At 43.5% G+C, this 27333-nt stretch overlaps 1 protein-coding gene across 2 annotated transcripts in view; it reads right to left on the bottom strand.

Annotated features, from left to right (window-relative positions):
• The window catches only part of TRAF6 (TNF receptor associated factor 6), a 120999-nt gene that overhangs the window by 55144 nt on the left and 38522 nt on the right, over nucleotides 1-27333 (bottom strand). The window contains exon 2 of one of the 2 annotated variants that reach the window (XM_069221820.1): nucleotides 7063-7390. In XM_069221820.1, the coding sequence (XP_069077921.1) occupies nucleotides 7063-7352 (290 nt within the window). In that variant the 5' untranslated portion in view covers nucleotides 7353-7390. The remainder of the gene's footprint in view (nucleotides 1-7062; nucleotides 7391-27333) is intronic. The other variant, XM_069221821.1, reaches the window with a different exon arrangement.

The raw sequence follows: 27333 nt of genomic DNA, 5'->3' as shown, positions 1-27333 counted from the left end.
GCAGAGAGTATCTGGCCTCAACTTCCAGGATGTAGTTTATATAAAATAACTTGGGTAGCATAACTGAAATATCACAGTGGGCTTTCAAACTAATAGGGAATATTTTACAGCACTTTAAAACTAAATATTTAATCATCTAACAACTTCTGTATAACCAACATGAAGCGAGAAACACTACATACGTTTCAGAATAGTATGATCACATTACAAAGTTTTGCTCAATGCAGACAACCTACTTATCTACCTCCAGAATCCCAGATATTCTTTTCAGCGTGTAATACCGACACTCCATGTAGATGGAAAATTTTCTGGCCTTAAGGTCAGCAGATCGAAGTCTATGGGGTATCGAGAGCCAGAGCTTAGCTGTGGTTGAAGTGACCATTGTGACCGAATGCTTCACATAACTGGGGATCTATAGCTCAACAGACGAGACCAAAAGCTGGGAAGGCAATAAGGTCTCCCCAGTGGATAGTTGCAGAAAGATCTCACATACTGGTGTTATTATCCTACTGCTTTATTTCACAGTCAGAAGTTGTCAACAACTAGCTACATGGCCGAATAACAACCCCACATATGCAGCTGGTTGGCCATGGAAAACCTACACCCACTATACTTTCTATACAGTGGGCTTATATCGCTTGCCTTTCCCCCACCACTGGCTGAAAGTTTCTGTAGTGGCAGGACACCCTGAAAGTGAAAAACTGGCACAGCTGGATCAACCTATCCATGGATAACATAATGGTGTGTATAAAGCAGACAGTACCAATATCTGTACTTTAGAATCAACATTACAGTGGTTTTAGGGGTAATGGACCTCAAAGGGAAAATACAAAAAACAATTAAGCTGAAGTCTGTGTCTTTAATCTGTTAAGAATTACAGATAAAATGTTAATTTCTAAAGGACAATATATAGTGAAGATGTTTGCCAAGGTTTTTCTTGCACAGCAAGATGAGGAACAGATTGTCTCAGTTTAGCAGGCTTTATATTTTGTTTAATCTGGATAAAGAACTACTGCTATGGCTTCAACTGTTTCTGTGCAGCCCTTGATCAACAGAATCCTGCAGTTCTAAGTGAAAATCAAATGATGAACTACTCCACTTACTAGCTTTATTTCCAATACCTCAAACTTTACATCCACATAACTGAGGTCACTCGGACAATGATAGAACATTAACACATATGATTCAAATCTAAACCCGCAGGGACAGATCTTCCTATGGTAAAGTATAGGAAAAAGTAAAAACGTTTGTTAAGCTTTTACAAAAAATAGTACAAATATTTTACAATAAATAATAATGTAAATCGATTTCATGTGTTTATTTTAAATGTAGAACAAAATAAAACATACGCTACAGCATAACTAACTTAATTTAAACTGAAAATGTAATTATTTGGAATATATTACATTAAAATTATTTTTCTGAAGCTTAAATTAAAAAAACATTCCCACCTTAAGTAAAAACAATGTTGAATTATGTATTAATAATTATATGCAATTGTTCAGAAACAAAAGAATCTCTGTGACAAAAGCAGTAATCCACTGTGCTAGGCACATAAAATACTGTTCTTTGCATGACACACGTTCTTTGCAGCAGGCATATTAACCATGCTACCTTAAATGAGTCAAAATTACCACTAGGCTAAACTCCCATCTCTCTCCAGCAGGTACATTAATCACTAGTTATCTCGACACTTAATTTTGCCGGAAACCTGCTAGAAGTACAAGGAAACTCTGCAGTGCTTTTAAAACTATTTCACTAAGGAAGCAATAAATATAAAGGCACGCATGTTATGGTCCAGAGGCTCCTGCTGGAGAAGGGCCTTCCTGTTGGTCCAGGCCTACGGACCCCCTGGGAATGTGTCACGGACCCCTGGTTTGGAAACCACTGCCGTAGGACATTAGAAAAAAAATAAAAGAGATCAATTATAAAATTCCCCACAGTGCAATTCGTCCACGGTGCTAAAGCCAAACAATTAAAGTAATCAAAACAAACTTAAACAAAGGGTTATTGTAGAAGTAACAAACAACCTGGTAGGATTTTTAAAACGATATGGAGGATACACCCAGTGGATCACAAATGGGAGTTGCACTCAAAGGTGGTGAACAGCATTTTCAAAACAGTGCGGGAGAACCCTGGTTTGATCTGTTTGCCACTGTAGAGAATGTGCATTTTCAAAATGTTTGCCTGTTGGAGTTCCCGAGGCAGTTCTCTCTCCGGGAACCCTTTCACTCTAAGTACTGTACTGTACTGAAAAAGATCAAGAAAGACTAAGCCCACGCCAGACTGGGCAGGAAGGGTGTGGTACGTGAATTTCTAGCAATGAGCAGTGGTCCTTTGATCAGGCTGACCCTTCAGGGGAGGGGACCTCCTGTGGCCGCAGCAGGGCTGGGATCTAAACAAGGGTTTGCACATCCCAACACCTCCATGTGTGGAGACTGAACAGGTGATGGGTTTCGATCTTCCTCCCGAAGGGGTTGGAGCCATACTGGCAGCCAGGCGTCCATCTACCAAACCTATTTAAAAAGGACGCTGGGGGAAGTTTGCGGTTTGGTTGATCTCCCGTAGCATGCCACCCTTGAATGCACAGTTGTTTGATGTTCTCTTGATCTCCCTCTCAATATCCCAGCAAGGCCTTGATGTGGCAAGAGTTAAGGGTTATCATTCGGTCTTTCTACATTTGCCAGATCAACCAACCCTTTTCAAGTCACTTGTTGGGGTGTGTTTCTTAAAAAGATTGATCAATCAACACTGTGTTCTTCCTTGCCGTTCCATCTCACAGGCAAGTGAGCAAACCTCAGGCTTTTTTTGTACAGCAGCCCAACACGTCATTCTTCCTGGACAAACTGGTCCTCCGACAAAAAAAAGTGGCAATTCTGTTGAAGGTAGTCACACCTTTTCACACAGGAAAACCCATTACCTTGCTGGCATTCTATGGTCCACTTTAGCCTGCTCTGCCCCCACACTGCCAACCATCTTACCACCCACCACAAGAAGGAAGTACAGCTTCACCACCTGTATCCTTACAGGGCCCTTAGTTTCTAAACAGATCGGACTAGAGGTCACTGATTGGACAACCAACATTTTATGGTTTCTCGGATACCAAGAATGGAAAGGTAGTGTAGAAGAGAACCATCTGCCAATGGATTGCGTTATGCATTAACATTGGCAATGGGCTGGCTAGCAGTCAGCTCCCCAAAAGGCTTGCAAGCTCATTCCACAGGACAAAGACAGTTACCACTGTGCTGGTTCCAGGTGTGCCAGTTCTGGACATTTGCCAGGCTATTTGGGTGTCCCTCCATACATTCACAAAGTACTACTGCCTGGACAGCCAGGTCCTACAGGAGGGGCACTTCACCCCATCCGTTCTGGAACTTACTGGCCTGAGACATTCCGCAGACTCACCACCTGGGAAGGTACTACTATGGTTCACAAAGTGCAGAATTTGTAGTTAGAAGTCTCTATCAGAAGAGCAAGTTACTTCACTTTGGTAATGCCTTTTCTGGTAGAGACTGCTCTCTAACCAGATTCCTCATCAACCCATCCCCCTCCCGGGTTTGTGTAATGCACTTCAACAGTCCATCAATGTGATCCCAATTTACAGATCTGCACACTGGTATTCTGAATTCTATTGGTTCCGCGTTCCCCGGCATGGACAGAGATCAGAACAAAACTGACATCAGCATGCAGAGTTGGTGCAGTTATAGTGGCCCCCGAAGTCACATCTGGAGGAGGATGGATTCACAGTGAAGTCACATGACGCCTCCTACTAAAATTGCTATCAAAGGTTTTGTGATCCAGTCTGACTGGGGAAATTCACACAGAGACAAATCTGCAGCTAGTCCCTACCAGAAAAGGTGTTTACCAAATGTAACCAACTTTTTCTTTACAAGCTACAGAATGCAGTTTGTGACTCAAGCTGTATGTGTGTGATATATGTTTTATAGCATTTGCCTGAAATAACTATACTAGAAAACAATCCACAAATGCTGCAGACTATCATCAGGCATGAAACAAAGCGCCACAATACCTAATAATTTGTCAGACCTTCACGCCTCACTACTAGTGTAGCAGAGATAGAGCAGGAAAGAGAGCAACCAAGGATATTTCAAGGTGATTCAAAGTCCTTATAGACACCTTCATTGCATGTGATGAAGGTTGAGAGCAAGAAGATTCACAGACAAATCAATACGTGCAAAGCCAAGACAGACTCCACATCAAGGAGATTCATTAGGAAATTATAAAGAGAGGAGATTCTCAATTGTGCAAAAAAGAGGTGCAGAAAAGTGTTGTCTATGAGCTCATCAAGGGAAGTGTGGTGAACTACTCCTGCCTGCAATTGGCAGCAAGAGACAGGGGCAAATAAGCAACAGCAGTGCATCCTGCATCACTGCAAATGGGATTAGGAAGTGAATTCAATGCTGTGGGTTGAACACAGCAGCACTCTTGAGGTTGGCAGTTCAGTGACCAGCTTCACCCCAAATAGGGGGAAGAAAAAGAAAACTGGAGAAACAGAGAATGAATCTTGAAAACTGCAAAACAAAAACAGAACTCAGGGACATAACAGAAGTAAATATGTGAGATCTTAGCTTTTGGTGATAAGACGCAGAAGATAAGAGGAAGGAGCATAAATGATGGCACTTAATGCAGGGGCAGTGAAATTGGGAATATTGCATGTCAGGTGTTGAGTTATAATTCAGTGGTACAAGTCTTGGTCGACTGCCAATAACTCTGAATCTCCATTTCTCTCTAAATTTGCCCTTTAAATGGACCTTCTGTTGCCTGACCAAGATCAGGAGGATTGCACCGTTTTGTAGCCATGTGATACACTGTGCCTTAAATTTATATTACACCTGGTTAGTGTGATATGCCAATAGCTAGTATATGCTAATGTACCCATATTCTATTCAATGGTTTTTGTTTATAGGTATAGTGCATAATTCCATCATTTCTTCACCCAAATATTTCTACAACAGGATTAAGTGACTGAAGCAGAAGATAGTTTGTGGAAGTATGCCTGCTTTTAGTTTATTGACGCAGCATTTATTACTGGTAGATGTGCTGGTACTTTTGTGTTAGAATGTGCTTTGGTCATACAGAATCTGGATGTTGAGGACAGGTAGTTGCTACAGGGGCCTTCGGTAACAGCATTGTACTTCAATAAAGACGTTAACCTTACTCGAAATACTTTGCATCTTTACATGACAACTATCAAGGGATAAAGTATGTGATAAGGAATTTAACATTTTAAAACAGTAAGTTTCTAACATTATTCTCTTAAATCCTTTAGCACATGCAATCGGTGTGCGGTAGTGACAGATGACAACCAACATGTTCTTGTAGCCATACTGCTCCAGAGAGAGAATATGAAAGAATAATTTACAGCGTTTGCCTTACAAAGCTTATGGGGAGTGGACCCCAATATTATGTAATAGAGAGCAAAGCTTCTACTAGTGGGTCTACTGCTAGGTGTTAATAGGGAGAAGCCTTGAGGGAGGATGAAGTGTGTGATAAGGGCATGGTTAAGGGGTGACCTGATTCAAGGAATTTGGATGAGTGTGTTGCTGCTCATTACCATGCTGCAGTAGGATTGTCAGTGGATTTTCTTGGGACAGATTTGTAAGTTTAATACATGAAGGACATATTGCTATGAAAGCAAAAAAGTGGATTATCAGGGAGAACTTCTGGTGGCCAGGTCTTGACATGCCAATTGAACATTACCTTCAACAGTACAAGTTGTGCGCCTTTGGCAATACATCTCAGGTCACTGTTGTTCCTAGTACAGTAAAGTTCAGGCCTGTGCAGGAAAGGCTTGGGCAAGACTAGATTTAATCATCATTGATCCACTTAATGTGTTCACAAGATAAAGTAGGGAAGAATACATCTACCAACAGTGCAAAAGGTGACAGAGTTCCTTGACAGTTCACTTGGAAGAGAAGATGTTCCTGATAAAACTATCAATGTTAATGTGGTTCAGTTTACCTCAGATTAACTTATTATATTTTTTGAACAACACACATCAGACCTTTGTTGCATCATCCCAGAAGTAAATGGCTTGCTGAGCGGTGCTATTGTGTGATTAAAAACTGTTTTCTGTTGCATGCTGACAATGGTTTGGATTCTTTTCAGGAACTGAGAAACTGTTGTGGGACTAATACTGATGTCTCACATTTGGTACTCTTGGAAGGCAGAGTACCTTTATCCAAAATGATAAGGCCCTGGTTGGGATACATTTCCATCTCTGTGGCTAGAGTTAAGGAGGTACCAGCAAAAATAAATTTGCTGAGCTAATATATGTTGATAGTCAAGATCGCTGGTTGTGCGATGAGAGTGGGAGATTATGATGGCACGATTGCCTGGTTTTGTTCCCAAGACAAGCGCAGGTTTTCAAGTCCAAAATGGTAGCGGCAGTGAAGCAAACTGTGCTTTAGCTGGTATGATGACAGCAAGTGCTGGAAGAAGGACAGATTGTCTGTTCTTCCTGAGCCACACTGCTCTTCTTCCCTGTAGGTCTTTGTTATCAAATAAGTCTGTACTTCAAACGTGGAGGTTGCAAAGGAGGAAGAGTACTCCAAAGAAATTGCAAGGTGTTGTGCATTCATTTTGTGCAGTTTATTTAAGTTCACTTCCCTGACTTTCCTTTTGTTTGAGCATTCATTTTTTTTGTGTGTGTGTGTGCCTGGATGAATGTGGTGTTAATGTTTATTGATTGCATGACGGGGGAGATATGCTAAGGCTTCTGTGTGTGTGTATATATTGTTCATTATTAAGCTTAAAACATTTTTTGTGAATGTGTTTAGGTCCCATAGAATCTGGACAGTAAGGCAGTGCATTTGTTCCAGAGGCCTCCCTCCTGCTGGTCGCAGCTTTGTATTCCAAAGAAGAAGTTAAACTTACATGATATATATTGCCTCTTTGGCAACAACAACAAAGAAAAAGCTCTACTGCAGCTAGTAAATATTTACTATACTCCTGCATAACTAAAGTTTTCATTCACAACTTTTGCTGAGATCCTGCTACCTTAAATTAACAGGGTTACTGTTCAAGACCACAGCTACTCACCTAATGGATTTCAAGATACATTCTTTGCAAAAGCGGTGTCCACATGGAGTCTGCACCGGCTCTCGAAGGGCCATCAGACAGATTGGGCACTCATACTTGCTCTCCAAGGGAGGATCAAAGTCCTCATCATAGCCTTGAATGTCCTCTATGTGGGAGCCAGACTGGTTTCCCACTCCGTGTGTGGAGCCTGGATCCAAACTGTCCTCTTTTGCACTGCATGCACTGGCCATGGCACCGCAACAAGCGTCGTCGTAGCCACACACTTCGCTACCTGATTGTAGGAGACTCATGACGACGTCTTAGGCTGCAATGACCATTCCTCCTGCTTCTGAAAAAAAGAAATATTTGAAAACAGGATCTGTAAATATCTACTGTAACCACTACTGATTTATGCAAAGTGTCAAAAATCATATTTTTTAAATAAACTTGCAGAGGATAACTTAGGAGTCTCAATCAAAGTGCATCAAGCTTCAACAAATGACTAGTCCAGGACAATGCTTACCCTCCTATTTCCAAATATCTTTCATATGTAGGAGATCCCACCCTTATGCCCCCACCCGTATCATGGCCCCCACATTTCCACCCCAATTCACTTTCTAACTTTTGCGATGTCTGTTTTTGTTAATCTTTACAAAGGATACACATGTTGGTAAAACCTATGGTCTGGGCCAAGGCTGCGGAATTTCTACAGCCCAACACCTGGGACATCTTGTTTGGGGTCAAGGACAACAAGTTTTCGTGTTTATTTTGCCCTTAGGACAAGTAGGCCCAGCCCCTGCAGCACAAACCCTTTGGCTGCCAGTTTACAGTATCAAATTATTGAGCAGGGAAGAGAAGTATCTACAGTTGAGATAATATTTGCATCCATGTGATAATGCTGTTTGAGCTTGCATTTATGGTTCATTAATGCAAAGCCTTTATTATTAGGGTGAGCAATCTAAATACATGTTGTAAGCTCGGACTGCAGTACGGACAGTGGTTCCAGTAAACAAAAGTGTGCACACACGTTTGCAAAGTTTAACAATATGAGGTTACATGTAATACTCCCAGAACGCTCTCTTAGATGCAAATATTTGCAGCAGCTTCAAAGCAATATTGACGATTATTTGCATTTAAAATAAAATGTTCACAAAAAAATCAACTAGAAAAAAAAAAAAAACGTTTTGCTAAATTGCTGTGAAATTTTAGGTACCATTTCTTTGAACCATCATTCAGTGAAATGTTTTGATGCATGCTAGTATTTCTAAAAAATAGTAAAAAAAAAAAAATCATAATGGAAAAATCTGTAAAACCAGTTTCAACAAGATGAGAAACATGAAAATAAACAAGCACTGCAAAAGCCAATAGGTCTGAAGTTGGAGGTGAGCCTTTTGGTTTTGTCAATCTGTGCCTTATTTTTACATGGATTTTGTTGGGGGAGCTGCCACGCCCTCACCATTGTAACAAACATTGGCAAAAAAGCACAAATATTTTTTTAGTCTCAAAAAGCACACATTGCCTCAGTAGTTTCTGGCACTGAACAAAACTACTTTGTGTGCCAAGATGCTCCTTGTGAAAGAGCAGTTTGTTATCACTTGCAGTGAAGCCAACCGATAGATGAATGCAGACGTAGACCAGGAACACGTACTCCTAGAAACTATTTGTAACTGCATGTTAGCACGAGCAAATATGCATGAGTAGATTTGCTCATGCAAAAATATGTTGTGTGTTTAGAAGTTAATTTTCCCTTTAACCACTTTTTTCCCAAGACTAGAAGGAGTTTTACTTCTGCCCCTGTCAGGAGTAAATTTGCAACCTTTCCCAGTATGGGAAAAATATTATGGAAGAGCTTGTGAAAACCCATAAAACTTAGTAGGTTTGCACAGACTTAAAAGGGCATTCCAATCCTGGAGCTTTTGCTTACCGCTGCCTCCAACCCCAGGATGTAGATCTGCAGAAAGGTGGCAAAATATTCAGGCCCTACTATAGTATTACCCTGGCATAATCAGAGAGGCTATAATCAGAGCTCTTATATAATGAGATTGCTGCTCTAAAGTGTCGCCGCTCTACATAACACCAAAGGGACAAGTAGATTTTTTTTTTTACAAAACAAGTAGATTTATGAAGTAACATGTCCCATGGACAAGTAGATATTTTATTAAATTCCACACGCCTGCTGGCAGTTAACACTTTCAGCCCTGAGGTGGGACTCTTGGAGGTTAGCAATAAACCTGCCCAACTCTGTGAACGGATTACCTCTCTAAAGACAACACATTACACCAAGAGAAGAACTCTGCCTAGAAAGACTGGCTCCAGCGACTGTACACTAGGTCAGAGTTAGCCAGATACACCTCTACAAGGACACAGCACTCAGACACATTAACAATAGACAAGCACATCAACACTGCAAACCACTAGTCATCCAATTCAGAGAAAGAGCACATTACAATTACCACGCCCAACCTCTAGCCAGTCACATGGATGTCAAAGAAAGGAAAAGAACTGAGTAGAAAGAACTGCACTGGTAGCCACATGCTGGTTCACCCATTCCTTAGGTCACACAAGGTGAATGGAACAGATTTGAAAGACCTGCACTGCTCGCCACACGTTTGTGTGCCCCTTCCTTAAGTCACACAAGGTGTATGGAACTGATTTGAAAGCCCTGCACTGTCACACGCTTCCTCACCCATCTCTTAGGTCATACAAGGTGAATGTTTTAAAGATCCTGTTTAGAGACCATCTCATCTAATAAAAACACAGTGATACCATATAATGTACCAAGCGGCACTGCGCCATCGTGTTGTTAAACGCACTTGCTTGAAATTTTAAAGAGTCTTACCCACAATTTTACATGAGGGTTGCGCTGCATGATTTACATACCAAATATGTTCATGGCCGGGGCAAGGCATGAGCAGTGTGGGCAGCTGCCAAGGGCCCGCGCCTGCTCACAAACATGGGGCCTCGCACCACTGTGCTAACGTTCCAAAAACTTCAGTGTTATGAGGACCATTGTACAGGCAAAGGCCCCCCTGATAATCGCAGCAATGGTTCAATGTTTAAGAGGCCACAAGGGAGGGGGGCTCCTGTCCCGGGCCACGCTGTAGAAATAGCTTCAAACCCCTACCAGGTGTCATGGACTGGGTTGGGTGGCTGGCTGGCTGGCTGGTAGTTCAGTTCCTTGAAAGTCTTTCAGTCGCACCCCTAAAGACGTTCTCACCGGAATAAGTTTATAATTTTTGTTTGTCAGCTTCCCCTGCTGCTCCTCTCTCTGATCCTAATCACTGTAGTTGCATGTTAAAGCAATTAAACGGGTACGCACACTTCTGTTCGGTGTAAATTGCGCCCTGTCTGTACAGGAATAAAAAAAACAGGGTATCCTGCAGGGCTCACACTGCATCACAATGGCCACTGCTCACCTTGAATGATGAGAAACATAGAAGAGCAGAGCATGGCCTTTACAGGTGAATTACAAGGATTCAATAGGCTACGGTGCCATTAGGGTTGGAAAATACAGCAATTTTCAGGTGTCCATGTGCCCCCCAGGGGCAGGTGTAAAGGGGACTACTGCACAATGATCCTTCAGGAATGCAATTTCTACAGATGCTAAAGTTTAATGGGAACAACTACATTTAAAGATTCTCAGTGTGTGAATAAAAGCCCTGCTGAGGCATATCATAAAAATATGTCTGTGGTACTTATTTATTTATTTAATAAAACATGATTCAAACTGCATACATTTTATCAGATTAGCGGATCGACACACACAGAGATTAAGACTAAATTTGCAAAGAAGGAGACCGGACAACACAGTATAGCATGCTCCAAACACTATACCTTTACCAAATATTACAGTTTTGATAATAAAAAATGAAACCCTTAACCCCCAATGTAGTGGTCTATTTTGTTTCCCACGCACACTTACTAAAACCTTTTTAGATTTTTTTTTTTAAAGGTGACTAATCTTTGTACCAAATGGGAGCAGACAAATAAGGTCAAAAATGGGTTGCCAAAGAGCACACAGATTGGACAAACGGGAAAGCTGAGATTACAAACCATGCCTCCTGGACCCCAATTAGGGTGGCAGTGACTCTGATAGCAAGGCAAAGAGAATACCCTTCCCAAGAAAATGTCACCATGTTTTTTGGACCTGTCCACATTGATGGTCCAATCTTTATTTCTAGTATAATTAGTTAAAACGCTAAAGCCAGGTTTATATATGAAGTCTTTAAGTTCCATGGCCAAAGTGTACCACTCGTCCACATCTAGTGATTTTGTTTGCCAGCTCTAGTGATTTACCCATCTTGTTAGGGGTCCTGGCAATTTTTTTTTTTTTTTTTTAACAGCAGGCACTACTTGTATTGGGCCTGTTTTAAGCTCTTTCAATATTTTTATGAAATGGGAAAAGGCAGAAGTATTTGTAAGACCTTTACTTTGAGCCTGGAGCAGTAGGTGGTTAGTTGGCAGGATCCGTGGAGGATACCATTGTTTACAATTGCTCTTTCAGAATAGGACTATATGATTTCATTTGGTGGAATTCTCCCTTTTAAAAACTTGTCCCACCAAACGTGGCAGCAGCGAGCATTCAAGACTTACTCCAAGAGGTGGTGAAGGTACTGGACCTGAATTAAGGTATTGCCACCTTAATCATACCCTATAAGCACCTTATCAGCCATTCTAGTAATGTCTTTTACAATGATCAGATTTAAAGAAGATGGCTGTGGAATGCAATGCCAGAAATTGCGCTCCGAGAATAATCGTCCCCAAAAGACATCTAACAATATGTCTGTGTACTATGTATCCTAAAAAATGATAAGGAAAACAAGCCACCCTGTGACACTTAAATGCAGTGAGCGAACGGGGCCGGACTCGGATAGGAATGGAACTGCAAAGTCCAAAGCTGACCAATGGGCCTTTGGCTGAGGCCAGCTGGTGGGACAATTACCTTTTTATCCAAAAACCAGTGCATTTAGTTGAGGGGACGTGCAATTTGGTTATAACATCTTAGGCTAAATATGAATCAAGTGGCTTGGTTCTGGGCCCTCTTCAATTTGGCAAGTGCCTTCTATTTTTAAAACCCTAAATCTCTGGCATTTCAGTGGCTTTATTTTGCACCAGGCTGGATTTGCTCTCCCTATAGGTGTGGACTGCACAGAGTCTACTATAATAAGCCCCTCTTGTTTTGTTGCGTTAATTTACTAATTGCCTGTTTAGCGGCTGGTTCAGTAGAGGTTTGTGTATGCTTTTTCCACTGGCATCAAATTGTTGAACCTTTTTAGCCATCTCTTCTTTATGTCCAAGTTAGTTCATCTCTGTGTCTATAAAACATGGAGTTAGAGAGCAACTGCTGCGTTTAGGTACTCCAAGTTGTAGCCGTGGTCTAGCATGTGGTGCTTCTACCTGCTAGCATATCAGTCAGCCCACCTGTGTAGGCCATCCGTGCCTTCTCCTCCTCTCATCTCTGGAGAGCTGCGCTTTGTGTTCTTCGCTGCAACACTTGCAGTTCGCTCACCTGATCCAGAATGAATCCCTTTGCATTGATCCCCATGCCTGCTGAAAACCAAATGCCTTATCTTTAGGTCTCACTGGCATAAAGAGAGCTTCGGAAAGTCACTTGCACACCTGCTGGATAGCTCTGGGACCATCTGTTTAGGAATGTTAATCATGAAGTCATCTGGAAACAGTGAACATCGCCATAATTATAGTCGTTTTGGAGAGACTAAGGCCTAGGTTTTCAACCCAATGTGATTATTATAATGCATTTCCAAGCTTTAAAATATATGTACATATTTTATATTGATTATTAATGATAGGTTTAGCCACTTTACTGGTAGGCACACTAGGTAAGTAATTTCTTGTGAAGTTGCTTCAAAGATGATAGGGAATTAATGGTCAATTGATGTCACTTCCAGGGAGGTTACAGTTTACGCAAATTATAGAGGCCTCGCATGTTCCTATTCTGCCCGGGGCCCCACAAATCCTAAAACCAGCCCTGAATACGTTGATGGCTTGGTTTGTGTTCCAACTTTTACATCCAAGCCAATCCATTTGCACCTGTTTTAAATATTCATTTGCTTGCTTCTCCCCTGCTCTTAAACGCAGGAGCAGTAAAATATGGTGCAGGCAGTGCACTGCATGACTCTTAAAGACTGTCTGCGCCACGTGGTGCTCGTCATGTAAAAAGAGTGACGTGATAAAAGTGCGTCTTTCGTCACCAGCATGGAGACACCCCAACCTGTATCACTACGTTTGGATGGGCAGGAGGCTGATACTCTCGTAAAAGAGCTGATTAGTAATCAGGCAGGTCTCAAACTTCATGGGAGTGTGGCCCTTCGCAGCCATGACCTGCACGTCCAGTCAGTGAGTGGTACCTACTGAAGACGCGGGACGAACACAGCCTTCTTAGTGTTCCACTGAACTGAGCAGAATTTAAAGGCTTGTTTAAAATTCGAAATCAATTCATACTTATACTCTTTTTATTCTTTTGGAATTTGAATTAAACTGGGCAGTCAGTTTAAGTACTCTGCTGTAGTTAATGCTGTAAATGAATACAATAATTATCTTGAGTCCCCGAGTATCTCAGGGTCGTCTGTACATGATAGAGTCTGTAAGATTGAGATGACAAGCTAAAAATGTGTTTCCTGTTTCGTAGCAGTATTTCATTTATGGCTTTTCCCAATTCATCAATTCCTCTTTCCCTAACTAAACTAGCTCATCTATTGGACTGCCTCCGTACTAAACCATTTCTTGAGAGCATACTCATCTCGTGAGTACCGTCTCCATGGCAACAGCATAAACGCATCCATGCTCGTTTCACCGGCGCGTTTCTGCTACTATCAGTTTGAGCAACCCGTTTTCGCATACGGTCAGTGCTTTAAATGGAAGAAAATAAGAACAGGTGCTCACGGAAAGGAGCAGTGTACTCGAGTGGAGTGTGGGGCGGACATAATGGTAGGGTTAGGTTTTCAACCTTTCAAACCTGAGTATGCAAGAAATGTGCATGCACTGTAAGAATGTCGAAGTATCTGACCAATAGTTAGGAGACTTAGAAACATTTACATAGCGCTAACTAATAAGTGTTTATTACTGCACAAGTGAATCCTTTTTTATAGCACCCTTAAATTAGCAAAAGATTGAGAGAAAACAGTCTGGTTGCAAAGGTATGACTCGTCGTTTGCACGCAGCTCCTTGATGCATGGTCATAAATCACGAAGCTAGAAGACAAGGATTTTAACATGTCACCTGCAAGTAAATCAAGGATCTCTGGAACAAAAACCATAACCAACTAAGCTAGCTACATAAAAACAAATCTGTTGCATTTTGTGCTTTTCAACAAGCACATTGGCCCTCATGGCAGTTTTGTGGTGAGTTGAAGTTTTGATTAGAATGGACTCAGATCTTTCCAGCAACTGCATTAACCACCTTCTGCAAAATATGTCCACTTCAGGCCTCAAAAGGGCCTCTAGTTTGGAAGATAAATGCCAGGATGGATGTTCTCCGTTATCTAACAAATGCCAAGAGACAGGAGGATTCACTGCCAGCCTAGATGAATGAATAGAGCCTACACCAGAAGCAGTGCCCTGAAAAGATTTCTTATTCACTATAAAAAGCCCAAACTATGGTCATTAATATTTGTTTATATGGATGATGTGTGTATACACCCAACAAAAATACATTGACAGGGGCTTGGAAGCTCCTAAGTGGCTTCATGTTATGTGACATGTATGTTCAACCAGTCAGATTTTTGCCATCAAAGTTTTGCATGCTGAAATAAAAAATTAAAAAAACTCACTTCTAATGAGAAAGGGCAACTACAAGTCACAGGATGCAGATGCATTGCCAGCTGAACTCCAGAACTGTCTGAAGGTGTCACGAATTCCAAGGGGCCGCCTGTCACATTTGGGTTATGTCTGGTTTCCCATACGAAACAAGAAGTTGCAGATTTTAAATGCACCAAACCAATCTGTAAAAAGTACTGGGATTTACATTCAAGTGAATAGGTTTAATTTAAACTGCTGAGGAGCGAAGAGTATCACTAATACAAAAGCAGAAACGGTCAATATCCCCAATGTGTGGGAGGAACCCTAAGTCTCACCAGTGTGTGAGCAGATTCTCTCAGTATCACCAGCGTGTGAGCAGAAACCATCAGTGTCATGATCGGTGTAGAAACCCTCCATCTCAACAGTGTGCATGTAGAACCTCTTTAGGTCAGCAAGGAGTAAACAGAATTCCTTAAAATAACCAATGCGTGAGCAGGACTGAAGGTTCATGCCCACGCATTGGTGGTATTAAGGGTTTCTGTTTACTCATGTGGGAGCAGAACCATTCAATCTAGTGTTCCAGGTATGTATGTCTATGGTGTTTCTTTAGCACACACCTAGACGGAGGTTCCGTGCTAACTGTGTCACTGGATTCAGGGAAGGGAATGGAAGGGAAGGGAAGGGAAGAAGGCCTTGCGGGCCAAACGAATCGCCCGCAGTTCCAGCAGATTGATATGAAACATCTGCTCCACTGGAGACCAACGACCCTTGATCTCCAGGTCACCCAGATAAGCTCCACACCCCAAAGTGGAGGCATCCGTTATCACTGTGGTCACTGAAGGAGGTAGCGAAAACGGCTTTCCTTGAGACAGGTTGCCGCCCGCAGCCCACCATTGTAGATCCGCAGCAGTGTCTCTGGAGATCTTTATCGACTCCTCGAGATCCCTTTTGTGAGGAAACCACTGCCTGTGGAGGCACCACTGAAGAGCCCTCATGTGCCAGCGTGCATGAGTGACCAACAGAATGCAAGAAGAGAGCAAACGAAGGACCTTGAGGACCGGAACAACCGCTCCATCTTGAAACATCAGAATCAACGCCCGAGTGTCCTGAATCCGCTGTGGCGGAGGAAAGGCCCGATTCAATGTAGTGCCCAGTACTGCCCCTATGAACAGGAGGCATTGAGAGGGCTCCAGGTGAGACTTGGGCACATTTACTGAAAAGCCCAGACTGAACAACAACTGGGTTGCCAGCTGCAGATGATGCAACACAAGCTCCGGAGACTTGGCTTTGATCAACCAATCGTCCAGGTAAGGGAATACTGCTATCCCTTTCCTTCGAGGTCTGCTGCAACAACCGCCATCACCTTCGTGAAGACCCGAGGTGCGGAAGGAAGACCAAAAGGAAGGACCGCAAACTGGTAGTGTTGCGACCATACCACAAAACGGAGATACTTCCTGTGTGACATGAGAATGGGAATATGGAAATAAGAATCCTGCAAGTCGACAGACACCATCCAATCCTCCTTGTTCAGCACCATAAGTACCTGTGCTAGAGTCAGCATTTTGAATTTCTCCTGCTTGAGGAACCAATTCAAAATCCTCAGGTCCAAGATAGGTCTCAAACGACCATCCTTTTTGGGGATCACAAAGTACCTTGAATAACATCCCTGACCCCTCTCCTGCTCGGGAACCAACTCCACTGCACCTTTTGACAATAGGGACAGAACCTCCTGTTCTAGCAACAGGAGATGATCTTCTGAACAAGAGGAAGGACGGAGAGGGAAGGGAGGAGGAATCTCCCGAATGGGAAGGGCATAGCCTTTCCTTACCATGCTGATGACCCAGGAATCGGATGTTATGGACTCCCACATGGGAAGAAAAAGGGACAACCTTCCCCCTACCGGAGAGGCATGGGACGCAATAGTGAGAGGACTAGGGCTGCTTTCCCTATTGCATCCCCCCTGAGGAAGAGGACGAGGAAGGGTGCTGCTGCTGGGTGGCCCCTCTAGTGCGGACCCTACCCCACCCCCTAAATGATCTATAAGGGAGGCTTGAAGACTGCTGGCCTGCCTGCTGCGATCTCCCACGAAAGGAAGCCCCTCGACCAAAAACTCGCAGCCACCTAAAGGGGGTTGAAACAGCCTGCAGGCCCAAGGATTTAGCAGTGGCTCTACGCTCCTTAGAGCGCTCTAACGCAGAGTCAGCTTTAGTGCCAAACAATTTAGCCCCATCAAAAGGCAAGTCCAAGAGCGTGGCCTGAACATCTGATGAGAATCCAGATGTGCGCAACCAAGCATGGCGCCTCGTGGCAATAGAGGTCCCCATGGCTCTAGCAACAGAGTTCGTGGTGTCCAGCCCTGACTGCATGACTTGCGTAGCCGCTGCCTGGGCATCCGAGAGGAGACCATGCAAGTCTTGGGGCATGTCCGGTAACACTGCCTTTGCCGCATCCATTATTGCGTTAATGTATCTGCAAAGGATACACGTAGCATTAGCAGATTTCAATGCCACGCTACACGAGTAGAAAACCTTTTTGTCCGACTGCTCCATGCGCTTGGACTCCCGGTCAGATGGTACACCTGCTCACTGCCGACAAAGAACAGGTTTCTTCCACACCTCTCCTATGGGATCCATGAGAGCTTCATTGAATGGAAACAGTGGATCCGCAATGGCCGTGGCAGGATGAAGCACCTTCGTCAGGATATTGGTTTTAACTTGCGCCATAGGAAGGGGGAGTTCCAGGAAATCAGCCGCCTTCCTGGTGACGGAATGGAACGTGGCTGTTTCCTCAGTATACTCCCCGGGCGAGGCCAGATCCCACTCCGGGGAAGTATCCAGTCCACTGGCCGTATCCAACCTCTGAAACTCTCTCTGGGGCTCCACAATCTCCCCTTCCTCAAGGAGCTGCCTCTGGTACTCTCTCTTCTCCAACAACCTGAGGGCCTTCCTCCTGGACCGCAATTTGGCCTCCAACCCCAGTGTCAACATGGAGTGTAACGACGTCAGAGAGTGGCACCAAGAAGGCGTCATCACAGGATCTCCGGATCCTTCCAACGCCGTGGATGGATCAATCAGCGCCGTGGACACACAACCTGCACCCATTGACGCCATTCGGCTTCGGGAATCCTCCAACGCAACGGACACCGGTGTCGAAGGCCTCTCCCTCGACGGCTGCACTGCCTGCACCGCCGGCACCGCCGCCGGGCTAGAGTCTCCTGCTGGACAGAACGGCATAAATGGCGTCGGCCTGTACGGAGCCGGAATATGGAGCCAGAACGCCTAAGTTAAATGCCAGGGGACCAGTGGCTACTAGACCTGGCAGCAGGCCAAACCCGGCGGTCAATCCCCTGCTACGAACGGCCAAAGGCTGTGCACAGCATGGGGTTGACTGCCTGAGGAGAGTTGGAAGCAGGGACTGACTTCAAGACAGGCATTGTGGCTAGTCCCATGCCACGCACGAACAACGGCTTCACTGTCTCCGTCTGGCTGTCTGCGGAGAGTTTGACGCAGGGCCTGACTGTCGGCCAGGCCCAGTGGCCAGCCCCTTGCTGCGCGCAACAAAAGGCTGTGTGTAGGGTTGGCCGCCTGCAAGAAGGGTTAGGGGGTTCGCTTTCTGCAGGGAGAAGGGGGTAGTCAGCTCACAGAAGTGGTCATTGATGTGAGCCCAGTGGGTCTTGAAGCAGTCCTAACACAAGAAAGAGAATCAGGCCAGTGGACCTCTATTGCTTTTGCCTGTTGTGCATTTACAACTACAGAGACATGGTACACCTAAATTGAATGGGAGGCCCTAGCGATTAAGTGGGGCTGCCAGAACTCCCAACTTTATCTCTGCAGCCACGCCTTCAATGTTGTCACAGATCACCAGCCTCTGGTCTCCTTGTAAGGCAGAAAAGCCCCTCGCCTCTCCTTTGCATTGAACAAAAGGCGATGCAGCTACAAAAGTATTGGTTCACAGTAGTGTAATAACCAGGGGCAAAGAACCTGCTTGACTTTCTATCCAGGCACACAACTGCCTCAAGGAGGGGGACACATAGTAGAATGAGTCCGCAACCAAACTGTTTGTACGGCTGGTGAGTGAAGCCGCATGCACAAAACCTCGGACCATCCCAGACATCAGTTGTGCTACTCATGAGGACGACGGACTTCAGAAGATCATCACCACCCTCCAAGATGGAAAGGAGAAGATGTTTTTTTAACAACGCCAACCAATAGACAAGCTCATAAAGGGAGAGACTATTCCAACTGCGGAGGGTTAGACGCAAATTGAGTGTATACCCAGACGAGGTATTATTACACGGACACCTCATCGCAATCCCTATAGCACTGAGCAAAGCGGTGACCGAGCCAGCCTACTCTGGTCATCAGGGAACTGCAGAAACAAAAGCCCACCTACACAGCAAACAGTGGTCCCCAAGGCTGGAAGATGCAGTTGAAATCCTGGTGGACAGCTGCAAATCATGCCAACGGAACAGCAGAGCACAGGCTGAAGCGCCTCTGGACACGGAAGAGTGTTGTGGTACGCCTTAGACACACCTTAGCCTCGACTTCGGCAGCTTCCAAGGATGGACTCCTCAGATGGTAGTATTTGACAGCTACTCCAAATCCCCGATAGTGGAGGTCACAGAATCCACAGCACTTTAGAAGATTTACCAGTTCCTGGAAAAGAGATTTGCCCTGTTTGGCATCCAGGAAGAAATACGAACTCACAATCACCTCCTGTTTCAGGGCACAGAATTTAAAGACTTTCTAGAGCAACCGGGGGTGAGACAGAAAAGTAATGCCACAATGCCCCCAAGCCCAAGGTGAGGTTTAATAATTTATACATACCTTAAAAAAGGTGCTGTATGTTGGAGTAGATGAAGGGGCAAACCTAGAAGCCAGTCTGCATCAATTTCTGAGAGCCTACAGGAGCACATCCCACTGCACGGGGTGCCTCCCATGGGCAATGATGTTGAAAGAGGGGGCGTGATACAGTTCCAACCTGCGAAGATGGGAGGCTCCAACACACAATCCACAAGAGACACAAGACGGGGGAAGGAAAGATAACAAAGTGGCAAGCCAGAGCCAAAGGGTCTAGAACTTGAAGATACAGCTAGGAGACAAAGTCTTGATAAGTGACAGACATCCGGGGTGGAAGTTCTGCATACCATATGAGAAAAGGGAATGGACAGTGATGGAGATGAAAGGTACAATGATATCTGCATAAGGAGGAGCAGAAACAATAGTCAGGAAAGTATCCAGGTTCAGAAAGGTAAGAACATCATCTACTGAAGGAAATGGGGACTCCAGAAGAAGTGCTAGTTGGGATGCTGATATATTCAGGGGGGGTGAGGGGTGTTTAGGGCACTCCACATTCTCAGCAGCTGACAGAGGGAGCATAAAGGAAGAGTCAAAAACAATTAGCACATCACCGCAGGTGGCATCACCCACTGAGAGGGAGTTCTCGCAGCAAGGACAAGATGACCCACCAACAAGTTGAAGACAACAGTACAACCTACAATTAAAAAAACGATCCCGAGGTGAGGCTGAAAGACTTTATGTGTCTGGCTCAGCCGAGTCAGAAAAGGAGCCAGAAGTGGACTAATGTCAGCGGGATGTAGTGAGCCACCGGACACACTCTAAGGACCCACGTCCCTGTGGTGACACCACAGGTAACCTCGCGGCCAGGAGCAGCCTTAGGGTATAAATAAAGGAGACTGGGACCACTCATAGTCCATCCCAGAAAGAGAATATTGAGTCCATGTGTGTGCCTGCCTTAGCCGCAGTCCAGCAGTCACACTGCTGGGGGCCTCGAACTACAAGAAGCACCCATAGCAATGGGTCACTAACAAAAATGAAATTACCTAAAAGGGAACACAAAGGCTGGTACATCTTGGAAGTGGGGCCAGTCTTCGTGGATCACAATTTATTTGGAAACCGAGAATCTTAAGGTGGGAAGGGAGTGGATATTTGAGGGAAAAGCAACGCAGAAATAGAGTGCAAGAAAACGCACCCTTGCTTATGGAGTGCTTAAAGAAAAAAAAAAAAAAAAAGTAGTTCCCTGAATGCAAGCACCTGGAAAACCAAGTCACCCATTCAAAGGGAAGGTAAAAAAGCAAAAAACACAAGAAGAGGAAAGAAAGCCATCAAACTGGGACAAGAAAGCCAACCAATGGTAAACAACGGGCTAGCTGTAATTTTGGTTTGGTCTACCAGAGGTCTTTCGACAACAGGCAGCTAAAAGCTGTCTCTGGACAAAATCTTAAAAGGTCAGGACAACTAGCAAAAATAAAGCCCAACACAGGGCCAAAATATTCTTTATCAGTAGTGTGCCTAAAAAGTCTTTCTGTGCAGCACTGCTCTATGACCGTTCTTGGTCCCAAGATGTAGGGGTGCATCAAGTCCTGGCAAAGCCATTCAGTCTTGCATTGTAACCTGGTCTGAGATGCCACAAAAACAAAAAGTATGAAAAATAAAATAGGCCACAGCTAAAAGTTGGAGTCCGGTATTTACAACACTTTTCAAGTCAACCATTGCATTTAATTTGAATACGACAGGTTTTTACGTTTCAGTGATGTGGAATTCCAACGCCCGAGACATCTTGTTTGGGGTCAAGGGCAACAAGTTTTTATGTTTACTTTGTCCTTGGGACAAGTAGGCCCAACCCTCTGCAGCACAAACCCTTTGGCTGCCTGTTTATAGAGAGTGGAACTCTCTGCAGTTGAGGTAATGTGTTTCCAAAGATAATGCTGTTCGAACTTGTATTTATGGTTCATTATTTGAAAGCCTTCATTATTAGGGTGAGTGCTATAAATAAATGTTTTAAGGTCACACTTCACTACTGACGTTGGTTCCAGTACAAAAAAAAACAAAACGTGTATACACGTTTGAAAAGTTTAGGCTATGAGGCTAATTATAATGCTCCCAGAATGCTCTCTGATTAGATGCAAATGAAGTGTCATTTAGTAAAATGTGTTGATGCATGCTAGTTTTTCCCAAAAATATTTCTAATGGAAAATCAGTGTAACCATTTTCAACACGATTATGGGAAGCATGAAAATAAACAAACACTGACAAAGGCAACTGATCTGACATATTTTTTATAAGTCTTTTAGTTTCATCAATGCATGTCTTGTTTTGACATGGCTTTTGTAACACTTTATTGTTGTGGGAGCTACCAGGCCCTCAACATTGTAACAAACACTGGCAAAAAAAAAAAAAAAAGTTTTTGAACTCTAAAAGCACACGCTGCCACCAGTGGCATAACAAAGGCCCCGCAGCCGCCCTCCAGGGGGCCCCTTCAGCACAGCACCTGCCCTGAGTGAGTCTGGAGAGGGGGCTCCTCCATGTTCTTTACAAAGGGGCACCCTCCAGTTTTGTTACGTCACTGATTGCCACTGTACAAAACTACTTTTTGTGCCAATATGCTCCTTGTGGAAGAGCAGAATGCGATCACTCACTGTAAAGCCAGCCAAAAGAGAGAGAAATAGAAGTTTAATAAATACAAAATGTCTTTGTTAACACCAGACCTAATTAGGGACCAAGACCCACATGTATGTAGCTTTTTGTATGTCGCAAACAGAGACTTTCGCTGTTTGAGACATGCAAAAAGCACATTGCGATGCACAAACCCAGTTTTGCCATTCGGTAACCTGGTTACCGAATCGCAAAATGGGTTTGCGACTCGCAATTAGGAAGGGGTGTTCCCTTCCTAATTGCGATTCGCAGTACAATGTAGGATTGTTTTGTGACCGCGAAAGCGGGCGCAAACCAATCGCAGTTTGCACCCATTTCAAATGGGTGCTAACACTTTCGCAAAAGGGAAGGGGTCCCCATGGGACCCCTTCCCCATTGTGAATGTCACTGTAAACATTTTTTGAGAGCAGGCTCTGCTTTCGTTTTTGTAATGCATCTCATTTTCCTTTAAGGAAAACGGGCTGAATTAAAAAAAAAAAAGAAAAAAAAAAAAAACTGCTTTTTTGAAAAGCAGTCACAGACATGGTGGTCTGCTGTCTCCAGCAGGCCACCATCCCTGTGAGGGCCGCCATTCGCAAGAGGGTAACAAATTGCGACCCACCTCATGATTATTCATGAGGTGGGCATTTGCGAAGCCCTTCCGAATCACAGATGGTGTCAGGGACACCATCCTACATTCGGAATTGCGACTCGCAATTTGCGGGTCACAAATCTGAACCTACCTACATGTGGCCCCAAATTCTTAAAGAAAGTCACAAAAGTGCACCCATGGTATATGTCGTACCCCTATAAAATATTTGTGAACTGTATTTTAGCATGGGTAAATACGATGTGTAGATTTGCTCATGTGAAAATCTATTGAGCATTTGCAAGTTAATTTTCCCTCCAGCCACTTTCTTCCCAACCCTGGAAGAAGTTCTAATTCTGCCATTGTCAGGAGTAAATGTCCAACCTTTCTTGTTATGGGAAAATATTAGAGAGAAGCTGGGGAAAATCTTTAAAACATGCAGGTTAGTAGGTTTGCAGACTCAAAGGCATTCCAGCCCTGGAACTATTGCTTACTGCTTCCTCCAACCCCAGTATGCAGATCTGCAGAAAGGTGGCAAAATAAGGAAATTGCTACAGTAGGCATTGAAACTGCAAGTATTCAAGCCCTACTATGGTAGTAGCCCTGGCATAATCAGAGAGGCTATTATCAGAGTTCTTACATAATGAGATTGCTGCCATAATTTGTCGCCACACTACATGGCACCAAAGGGACAAGTAGATCTTTGTACAGGACAATAAGATTTGAGAAGCAACATGTCCCCTGGACAAGTAGATATTTGAATAAATTCCACACCCCTGACGTTTAGTGCACATCAAATGAAAATATGATTCTTATCAGTGCAAAGAAAAAGTACTAGTGGCTTTGGAATACTGCACCCTGAACACATAGTTTAATCACACAAAGGTGACAAGGTTAAACAAGCATTTGCAATGCAATGGGTCTCGCGTTTGCTCAAGTTAGAGCTATTAGCACTGTAAATTCCTAACTGGACGAAGTTGAAAATGAAAAGTAAATCAGTTGACATAAGCAAGCCGATTCAAAGCGCCACGGCCAACATGAGCGCGAAGGAGAGACACAAAAGGAAAAAGAAGTTTGCTCGCAGTCACAGGTATCGGCAAACGTGCAATTAACCATGTAACTGGGTTGGTGGCCAAGGCAGTAACAAAACCGCCCCAAGGAGGGATAAGCCTAAAGCATTTACCAATGCTACCAAAGGATTTTTTTATTTCAAGCCCATGTACGAGTGACAGTGATGGGCGTGCAGTAGGTGTGGTTAAAAGCCCACCAATAGATTACAACAGGTCAAAGCGCTTGCGTGCTCGACCTAAAAAGGCTAACAAATCATACAAAAAAGCACTATAAAAGCAGACCTGACACTGAAGTGAACTTTTTAGGTGGATGCGTTTGTGAGATTGTTAAAATGGGGCCACTAACAGGGCAAGAGAGCAAACGGATGAAATGGACTGACCCATAGCTCTATGCTTTATTCCGCTGTGTGTAGAAGGAAATGTAAATGATAGTTGAACGGGCCAATGAATGAAGAAGGTTTGACTCGAGGACTCTCTATGCAAATATTTTTACTCAGCTAACTCATCACTACACAACCAATAAAATTGAACATTCACATGACATTGTATAACAATACCTTGTGGATTGCATGTAAGCACAGGACATTTGCAGCAACCAGGACCAAAGGGCACAAAGTGGTCACAGATGAAAGAAAAATATTTAATGGAATTTGTTGTACAAGTTGAAGTTTACTGGCAATGTGAGGCAGCAGGTGGCACCTTGAGTGACAAGATGCATTGGCTGCCTTCAAGGAGGCAAATGTCACCTAGGACTTACAGAAGAACATGCTGCAGCCCAAGTCGAAACGGCCACCGTGAAGAAGGTATGAATGGAAGACATGGGTACGGAATGTGAAAGTAGAACCAGGCATATCAACGGTATTTAAGATACAGCGCAGAGCTGGAGTGTAACATCCTTTAAGTCACCCTGCCAGTCCAACAGGATATCCTGCACAAAGTATGTTGCCAAGTCAGCTTAATGAAGCAAAGATGGCAGTGCAGAGACTGAAATAAATTACGTCTTTTGCTCGAAGGCGTGACATGCGTATTAACAGGATGGATCACGGCATCTGAAGGAAAGCAGACCTAATATAATGGTAAAATGTATAATGTTCAATTTCAAAAAAGGAGGGGCAGAACTGGAGATTTGGAGAAAAAACGAATATCTCCTGGTCCAGTGTGTATTTCTCCCAATTATATACTCCACAAAGTTTACACACAGTTCCAAAAAAGAGATCGAGGGTTATAGTGGTAAAGATAGGTTTCCAGTGACAAAAAAAGGGGGGGAAGCAATATGCTTGAAGCAAGAGCCCTCACTCACCGTCCGGTGACATGCTTCATCATAGGGCTATGCTCCTCGTCAGGCCGGCACTGCAATGCCTGACGGGCCCCACAAAGGGGCTCTTTGCCGGAGATCTTTTAGGCAGTTGGTGTAGAGCCGGTCAGATGAAAAAAAGAGAAAGAGGATTGGTATAGAAGAGATTAAAAATGACTAAGGGTAAAAAATTTATTTATTCAGATATTTAAACCCCTGGCATAGTTAAAAACATCGTGTTAGGGATATAGTAAATTAATGTATACAATCCCTTGAAATTATAACAATTTTCACTAGAAATTCAAGTAAAAAAAGGGTACAAAAAAGAGTATACAGAATCACTGTGATACTCAATCAAGGGGTCAACATGTTTCTCGCTATATTGAGTTGAAATTGATCTCATGCGATTCATCAGGACCTATTTACGTACCTAATCCTTTATGAAAACTGCTTTGTGCATTAATTTATTCAAAACCTAAAAGGTAAAACAAAGAAAACCAACGTCAAAGGATAACCTATTCAGCAACAGTTATCTTAATCACCGTACCTGATAGGTAGTTACATAACCTCGTGAAAGCGCCAAAAAAAACGATTGTGACTAAATGCCCAAATGTGCCTTAGTGAATACACACAAAAACATCTAGAGTGCTGATAGAAAACTTAAATTTTGCTCACCCTCCAAGTATTACTGGTGGGCTCCCTCAGGGAGGTAGCAGGCTCTAAATTCCATTATGAACTGAGTATATGCATCCACAAAGAGAAAAAGAACAGTTTAAAAAAACCGTATGATACTTGATAGGATTATTACCTCATCATAGATATGTCACTCAGTGCCTCTCATGCAAAACATATATAGTGGGTGAAATGTATTCAAACCACTAGAAAAAATACAAGATAGAGAAAACGCACGATTGTAAAACCTAGGGTAGTTACAATTAATATTCAGTGAAGGAAAGTTCTTAAGTACACGGTAACCTCTAGTTGAAGAAACAAGAAACAGGAAAAACAATAAACTGCAAAAGCAGTATCGGTCAGTCGCCACATCATTTTTAGCCGATATCCATTCATATCGCTTAATTAGTGAAACCAAATGTTAATGGATTCGGAGTAAGAAAGAATAGGAGATATATTTACAGTCTTATCCCTCTTGTGTGCATAATTTAACACAGGTAGTCAGTAGATAGCCCCACTGAGAGGAAAAACCTGTAGGGCGGGGGCGTATCAAATCAGGAACGCGTCCCGCCCGTGTCTGCGAAGGCGCGGAGCTCGCGTGTGCCGGCTAATGCCCGAACACTAAATAATGCGGCTTCGTACACAATTATGAAGCTCAAGACAGAGGCATCTAAACGTGTGTCAATAACGGCGATCTTAAACCGCCGGAACAGCACTTACTTGATATAGAACCACAAACGTTGGTTCACCTGTGAGCCGTCTCCTTCCCCGGAACACAAAGTAGCGTTAGAATGGGGTTCTTTTAAATGCCCTGGGATAATGAAGAGTGAAAGGGGACTGTAAGCCTCAACAGGATCAAAGACAAAGACAAACACAAAAGAAGGACTAAAACCAAGTCGGCCATATATAAGAGGGAAATATCCTAGGGTCTAGAAGACTAGGAAAAGATGGAGTTATCTCGGTGTCATAGTTGATGCAAAAAATTGCCAACTATACAAAATAAAGTACGCTCACCGCGCGTACGACATGAATTATGCAAAAGTTACCAAAGTAGAAAAATTGTATTTATAGAAAAATCACATAGAAAGTGATTCACATAATAATGTAAAAGGTTCATCGGTGGTCTGAAGGGACTTGACGTTCAACGGGTAAAACAAGCCCACGGGATCTCATCGTTGAGCCCATTCTCATGGGTCCTTAGCCTAAAGACCCATCGTTGTTCTTTTTCAAAGAGTCTTCTTGTACAATCATTGTTGTCTTTAATAGTCTCCAATATTAGCCATCTGATGTTGTCTGCAGTATGTTGTTTTTCCAAATAGTGATTTGTTAATTTTGTTGCAGACCTCTTACACCTGATAGTGCTACGGTGTTCATTGATGCGTGTTTTCACCATTCTTGTTGTCATTCCTATGTACCTCAAGTCACAAGGACAAGTGATCATATAGACACAATTTTTTGTGCGACAATTGGTGTGTGA

This window comes from Pleurodeles waltl, chromosome 3_1, assembly GCF_031143425.1.
Source record: "Pleurodeles waltl isolate 20211129_DDA chromosome 3_1, aPleWal1.hap1.20221129, whole genome shotgun sequence".
NCBI lineage: Eukaryota > Metazoa > Chordata > Amphibia > Caudata > Salamandridae > Pleurodeles > Pleurodeles waltl.
Note: the sequence above shows the minus strand (reverse complement) of the source record. Positions and strands in the feature narration are given on the sequence as shown.